This window comes from Nematolebias whitei, chromosome 6 (assembly GCF_014905685.2).
Source record: "Nematolebias whitei isolate Nwh7 chromosome 6, NemWhi1, whole genome shotgun sequence".
Classification (NCBI taxonomy): domain Eukaryota; kingdom Metazoa; phylum Chordata; class Actinopteri; order Cyprinodontiformes; family Rivulidae; genus Nematolebias; species Nematolebias whitei.
In genome coordinates, this window is record NC_056503.1 from 5,232,775 (window position 1) to 5,240,610 (window position 7,836).

Below are 7,836 nucleotides of genomic sequence, written 5' to 3' on the forward strand. Positions count from 1 at the left end.
GGGTCTTATTACTCTGGGTTCATGAAACAAGCTGCCGTTCAGGAAATCCATTCCATAGTTTGAAGCCAGCATGCATCATGGATCAGAAATATCAGCAAGTGGATCGGAAAAATCCGATACGTAAATTATGCTGGTATCGGAGGCAGATACTGATACTGGATCGGGTCGGCCCCATCCCTACTAGAAACTGAGACAAGTGAGGTTAGAGCCAAAGTTTTTGAAGCAGATTCCAGTCATCTGGAGCAGCAGAGGCAAAGCCAGACATGGTCTTTAGAGTTGTTAATCACGAATAAGAGGATCGGGTGTTATTCTTTGAAACCGATGGTGGTTACAGTAGACGAGTTAAATATGGAGGTGACAAACACGGCAATGTCTTGTAAATGAGAGTAAACAAATTAATTTCATGACGAGTATGTAGAGAAGGCCATTTAACAAGACAGTAGAGGTGATTATGTTCTATAAGGAGCATTTGTAACAAAGACAATAGCAGAGTGATAAATTGTGTCCAGCTTACAAAGAACACCCTTACAAGCATGTTTGTAAGGGTGCAAAGGTGCAATGCACCCTTAGGGTGCATTCACACCAGCCCTGTTTAGTCCACTTTAAATGAACTCTAGCTCATTTTCCTAGAAAGTCCGGTTCGTTTGGGGAGGTGTGAACGCGCCATCGAACTCTGTCACGGAACAAAAAGACGAACTCTGGCCCGGGCTAAAACCTAGGTCTTGGTCCGGTAGAAGAGAACTCCAGCGCGGTTCAAGTACAGTGTGAATGTAATCAGACCGGGCCCCGCTCCACAAGCAAGAAGTGGAGTACAGCGCAGGGCAAACAAACACGCATTTCTCTTACCTCATATGGAGCCGTCAGCTGCCTTGTGTGAAAAACAATATTCTCCATGGTCTTCTGTCTCATCTTCTGCTCATGCTGAGTCCATTGTTGAAAAATGACAAAATATAACTCCTAAAACTGCTAAAACTTGATGCCACTTCGTTTTTATTTTTATTTCCAGAAGAAGAAGAAGAAGACGTGTCTTCAGAGGTTTTTGAGTTGTTTCTTTCAGTAGTTCTTGGTGCAGCGCCCCCACAGGCGAGCGGGGGAATAGGTTGGTTCAACAGGTTGACTCGACTGCACAGTGCAGTGTGAATGCAAACGCACCAGCTCAAATGTAACAAAAGGTCATGAATATTGGTCCCCAACCGAACCGAGTCTACCGGACTATCAGGTGTGAAAACAACCTAAGATTTTAAAAACAATAATGACAACACATGGTCTAATGCTGAAGTGCATGTGTTTTTTGTGCTTGGTGGCCGACAACAAAATTCAGAGAGCTAGATGGAGCGCCACCAGTCTTCCCAGTCCTCCACCAGAGCTTCATAGCCCCCTTAGGCCGTGCAGGGTGTCATCTCCTCAGCTCCGAACTCTGCTGGTCACCGCGGAAGATCCTCCATGCTGCCGACCTGGGGCTCGGGCTCTGGGTTGGCCTTGCATGCTCTGTGGGCTCCGAGTTCCGTTGATCACCACGGAGGATCATACAAGCTGCCGACTCGCAGAAGACCGGGGTCCGGGCCTCTGCCTCATGTGATCATGAAGTCCAAACCCTGACCCGTGGCAGACGGGCGGACTGGAATGGGTCTGGGACAGAGGGTGGAAACGATTTTTAAAAACATTTTATGTATAAAAAAAAAAGTATTTTTTTTTATCAGTGAAGATTAAAATTAATAAATATATAAACGGTGCCGGCTTTATCATGAAATCCTGTTTTCACTTAAATGGCTTTATTAAATAATCTGTTAAAGTTAACTCAACTAAAAATTCATAAAGACACAAAATTTTTGGATCTCTCAGGAATATTTCCCTCAAAGATTTTTAAAGAAGAGATACAGCCTTTAGTTCAACTTTAGTCTAACCCACAGATGTACAAATCACAAAACAAGTATTAAACTTTAAAGCAAAGCTAAAAATTAAGAAAATATGTCTGTGAACAAGAAACAAAACTTCATATCCATAATAAACAATAAAAGTAGACACAATTAGTGCAAATACATCAAATTATGAAGAAAACGTATACAATTTTAAATATAGATGTTTTTGTGGAATCTGATTCATCAGAGATTTAATGGTGAACTGAAGTTCATTAAAAGTTTATCAGCAGGATTTATATATATATATGTATATATATATATATATATTAATTTGATATTCTTAATAAACTGTATTATTTTTAATTTACCAGAAACTTATCCTGATGCATGCTCAATAATCCAGGTAGAAAAATCTAAAAAAGTTACATCTGGTCCTCTGGACATTCAAAAAACAAAACAAAATGGAAATATAGAAACGTTTCGTCTCTCATCCGAGAGACTTCCTCAGTCTGAGGTGCTGTTTTCAGCTCAGTCTCTTAAATAGCACCTTCTCAGAGTGGATCAACCAGTTTTGCTGCTGACAACCAAAACCAGCTGATCACATGCTCAAGAAGGACCATCAGCCTAACAATGGATCATTAGCACACTGATGGCTGTTTACTATTCACAGTAACTACTGCCACCAGCTGGTAAGGCGCGTTAGGTCAATTTGAACCCCGCCCACGAGAACCGGTACTGAGAGTATAATGGAAACACAATGTGTACCATACCGAGCCGAGTAGAACCGTGCTATACCGGTACTAAAGGTACTAACAAACGACACAAAAAACATTCACTGTCTTACTCTCACCTAGGGACAATTTAGAGTTACCAATCAGTCTAAGATACATGTTTTTGGTCTGTGGGAGGAAACTGGAGCACATGGAGAAAACCCACGCAGCACGGAGAGAACATGCAAACTCCACCGAGAGAGGCCCTCAACCGGGATTTGAACTAGGGCGACCTGCTTACAGAGATGCGGCAGCTCTACTAACTGAGCCACCGTGTTGTCACACCATCAATCCAAATTCCTAAATGTTTATCTGTTACCTCTTCTATAATATCAGTGTTTACAGATGTGAAATCCACCGTTCCTCTTCCATGATTGAACAACATAATTTTAGTTTTCTTGGCATTTATAAACAAATTTAAGTCAGTAAAAGCCTCATAGATTTCAAGAAAACCATATGCAAGGGAACAAAAAAGTGCATGCTCAATAATCCAGGTATACAATCCAACAATTTTCAGTCAGGTCATCTGGACAGTTTCTTTTTTTTTTTTTTTTCTGAAACGTTTCACCTTCCATCCAGAAGGCTTCATCAGTCAAGGAAACACACAACACAAAACTGATTCTTCCCCTAAACAGCTTACTTCAAAGTGGAACAAAGTTATGTTGGTGCTAAGATGGTGTCTATGGCACACCCCCTCCTCTGTTGCTGGCCCTCTTCTTCGTCGACACTCATGTCAAACTGGTTCAAAACCAAAAAAGTCAATGCTCAATAATCCACATGCAAGGGACTTCACAACCTCATCTGAAATAGAAACAAAAGTATTTAAAACTGTGTCATCGACATATGAATGAGTAGAGACCTCACTAACATAATGCAATATATCATTTATATGGAGAAAAGAGATGGATCAAGAATAGAGCCTTGGGGTACACCTGACAAACTGACAAGGTTCAAGGTTCTTTTTGTCATTCACATCACATGTGATACATGAGGTGGAATGAAACTGTGTATTCAAGGTCCCAGTTACACCCAAAAATAGCCAAAATATAAAGTGTAAAAAGAAGCAGTATATAAGGATCTAAGATATACGCAAAACAATAACAATGTAAAATAATAAGGTGTATTAAACAGCAGCCTGAACAAGAGTCTGTAGTGAGCAGATGGTACAACTGGCATACCAATTTGAGATCATTTTGTGATAATTTTATTAAGTTGTGGTTGTTTTATAATAAAGCAACGTTTAGTTGTTTGGCTATTTTGGTTTGCAAAGTCTAATCCTTGCACTCGCGTTTACTATCAGAAATATTTGTAGTATTCAACCCATTGTAGAAGTTAAATGCTCAAACCAAAAATAAAAGCATTTTAGGAAGCATGTTTTTCATGGTAGACTAACATTTTGCATGTTGGCTAATGCATGTGATTAATTATTGTTCAACCCTGGGTGCAGACAATTTAATAAAAGTTATAAATGATTCAGATGTTAGGCATGTGCTGTCATTAACCCTCTCTATGTGTGCACATCTGTTGAGAGCTCAGCAACACGTAAAGACAAGAGACCAGAAAAACAAAATGTAATTACTGTCTGGGCTTTTGTTTCTGTGTGTGTGCTTGTTCTTGGAAGATTGATCAGGAGGGGCTCACACTGCCAGAGAGAAGTCTCTACCTGGAACAGGACGAGGAGAACGTGAAGGTGAACAAGCTTCAGTCCTTCAGCTTTTCTCATCATTCCCTAGAACCTATTATATTTTTTCTTAAGTCATTCGTTTTACCATCTAAGCTAATGTTTTTCCTTCTTTCACTTACTTTTTGCCATAATAAAAGTTTTTTATTTTTTCATTATTTTTGTCCTCTGTTCTCCATACCTTCTGCTATTTCTATTTCCTTTGTTGCCTCACTGACTTTTTTTGCATCCTCAGGCTTTAAAATTAAAAACGCTCAAGTGCCCATTGCAGTTTTTTTCTACTGTCATGTAGGGATGTGCAATATGGCATAAAATTCATATCACAATATGTATTGTGAAGGATGGCAATAACGATATATATCACAATATGGTTTTGGTATAAAACTTGCAATAGGAATGAAAAAAAGCATAAGGTGTCCATTTGTCATTTATTTTGAAAACTGCTATACCACAAAATAATCTCAATTAAGAAAATTCCACTACTAGATCCAGAGTTTTTAAATAATAAAAAAATCAAGTATTATGCTTCTTTCTTGTAGTGCAAAACAGTGCAAAAGATATCAAATGTAGTTTTAGCCATATGTTTTAAACAAAAGGATATGTTGTTAATTCTTAACAGTTTCCAGTCTTCTCACTTAATAAATGAACGGCAACAGAGCAGCATTTTACACTGAAACACTTCACCCTCCAAACCTCTAGTGGGCGACTCCTTCCACTTTATGGAGAGCTGACACAAAATGGCGGCCAGTTTCCTCTGTGGCTTTGACCAGAGGGCCTCGCAGTAAATTCACACAACACAGCGTTCTTTTCACAGATCAGAGAGCAGGTTTCTCTAAAGCTGACCAACGCTTACTTTAACTTTTGATGGAAAAATAAAAATAAATAAACTTTTGATGGAACACAGCGTTTGGCGCATGCGTCCGAATACAGCAACACTACGGCAAGCTGGCCGTATTTAGCTTGTAGCTTTGCTACTTAGCTCTCGAAGAAAAGACTTTACCATCGCTTACGCAGTTTTCAACTCAAAAAAAGTAACGATTAAACTGACAACTCTGATTTTACATCAGACACAGCATTACTGAGGTTAGCCGGTAGAAGACAGATCTCTATTGTAGGCTAAATGTCTATCGTTTCTACCGTGTACCGTATATATCGCACATTCCTACGGTCAAGTGGTAAAAGACTTACAGCACGGCCTGGCTGGCACCGTACATGATACAATGTTAAACAAGACAGTATTGATTTGACAACTAGGCCAGATATTCAACACAATATTTAATCATACAACTCGGTCAGTTCACTCTTTTCCTCACTGCTCATCTCCCCCACAGCATAGAGCTGTCCGTCACAAGACACAGAGCTGACATGACTGCAAACCTCGAGGTGCTGGGTTAAACAATACTCAAGATACAGTTATAAACATGGGGGAAAGTGCCCACCAGGGTAGAATATTTCCATGGCAACAGTGACAGTGCAACTTTATCTTTGCCAAACAAAAGAGCACTGTACCTGTGTGGAACATTTTCTGATGCACACAGTCATTGCCTGTGAGAGGTGTCGGCTTCATCACAGCTAGCAGCTCAATGAGGAAACAGTTGTTATAAAGCAGCTCTTCAGGAGCGTTACTCTGACACAGAGTTGGGCTCATATCGCTCACAAGCATCATCATGAATTTAGATGATCGCTCAGTCTAAGAAATGGTCTCTGGAAATGGTCTCTGACTGACTCTGAAGTTAATTTCTCCCCCTGCCTCCTCTCCCTCCTTCTTTTCTTCTCCCCCATCATTTTTCTTCGATCCTCTTGTACTTGTCTCGTTTGTCCATCTGGCTCATTGCTCGGTTCCATCAGTCCACCTGTTTGCCTCTGTCACCCGCTGTGCTTTTGTTACTTGTGCACTTTGCCACATGTCACCCTCGTTACCAGTCATTACCAGTGAGTTTCCACTGACAATATTTTACTGTTTCCCAGATCCTGGCGGCATACAAGGCCCTGATGGAGCGCTTGATGAGCATGCTGGGAGCTCACAACGCCACACAGAAGTCCAAAGAGATTATACAGCTGGAGACACGGCTGGCCAATGTACGCTGACGACACATGCGTGCACTCAGATCTGTGTGACCATGATGGTGAATAAAACCTCACGTCTCTCCTCAGATCACCATGTCAGAATACGACGACCAAAGAAAAGACATCAGCTCCATGTACAACCGCATCGCCCTCAAGCAGCTGCAGCGCATTGCTCCTAGTGTGAGTGCAGCACGCTCACGCACACACGTGCATCGTTCACAACAACGTGTGTGTGCTCATGCGCTTTGGACAGAAGCTGGTGTGATAGATTGAGATTTGAACTCCAAGTGAGCATTTTAAGGAGTGTGAGTGGGAAGTCAGAGGCTGTGTGTGTGTTTGGGAGGTGATGAAGCAACACTCACACAAACACACACGGGCCTCAGCGACTTACAAAGGCTGTCTGCCCTGCAGGGGCAGACGAGCAGATTGAAAAACAGAATGAAAGAAGTCGGTAGAGAGAAAAGTAGAAAATGAGGGGTATGTGGGGAGGCATAGAAAAAGAAGGAGGAAGGGAAGAGAGGAGAAGGAGACACTGGAGACAGAGTCAGAGGAAGAAGGCAGCTTTTCTCAGAAGAACTAACAGGGACCAAGAATCCCTCAGAGGCTTCCTGATCAATGGAAGGATGGATGGAGGTTGACACAGAAGAAATGGAAACTAAAGCAGGTGCAAAGTTAAATTTTAGGAATCCAGAAATAAAAACTATAAGTAAAGCGTTAAAGAAACAAAAACTATAAGTAAAGCGTTAAAGAAACAAAAACTATAAGGGGCCTTTTACACGGCGTGTATTTTGAGTGCATCCACAGTTTTCTCTCTGCGGTTCTGCTGATCATTTACACGACACCAGTGGCCCCCCTCTTTGAATCCGGAGGTTTCTGAACCCACCTTCCAGAGTGGAGGTTTCTCACTGACCGCCTGCTGATAATGGAAACATCTCCCGCTGAGGCTTTGTGTTAAACCATATGCGCACACGCATGCGTGGACAGACGCTATATTTCTATCAACATGACGGCGGACACACTGCTTTCAGAACGACTGATGGAATATATTTTTAATCTCGTAGATAATCTACATCTGATTCCAGGTGTTGTGACCAACATCTGTGTTGGAAGAGACACAGTCTGATCCAGTTCTAATGTCGCTGTTTATAGAATGAGGCACGCGCACACGTCGCGCTGCACTATAACATCTAAATGTCAAATCTGTCGACTCTCATCCAAAATCCAACTTTAACTTGTTGTTACGTTGTTGTTAGCTGATTAGCCAAGAGGAAAACAGTGTGCCGAGGCAGCAAGCATGAGCAATAGGTGAAGGTACAAAATTCACCGCGCCATCTAATGACCCGGCATGGTAAGTACAGCGGAATCAGGAGGGCGGGGGGTTATGCTCTGGATGCATGTAAACCCAAAATCCGACCGTGTCAACGCAAATCTTTTCCTCTAATTAATATACGAAAAAAAC

At 41.5% G+C, this 7,836-nt stretch overlaps 1 protein-coding gene across 1 annotated transcript in view; it reads left to right on the top strand.

Annotated features, from left to right (window-relative positions):
- Window positions 1-7,836, top strand: part of LOC119411492 (endothelin-converting enzyme-like 1) — an 87,537-nt gene that overhangs the window by 1,694 nt on the left and 78,007 nt on the right. Inside the window, exons 2-4 of the mRNA XM_037678441.1 lie at window positions 4,251-4,319; window positions 6,279-6,389; window positions 6,465-6,557. Of these exons, the coding sequence (XP_037534369.1) occupies window positions 4,251-4,319; window positions 6,279-6,389; window positions 6,465-6,557 (273 nt within the window). The remainder of the gene's footprint in view (window positions 1-4,250; window positions 4,320-6,278; window positions 6,390-6,464; window positions 6,558-7,836) is intronic.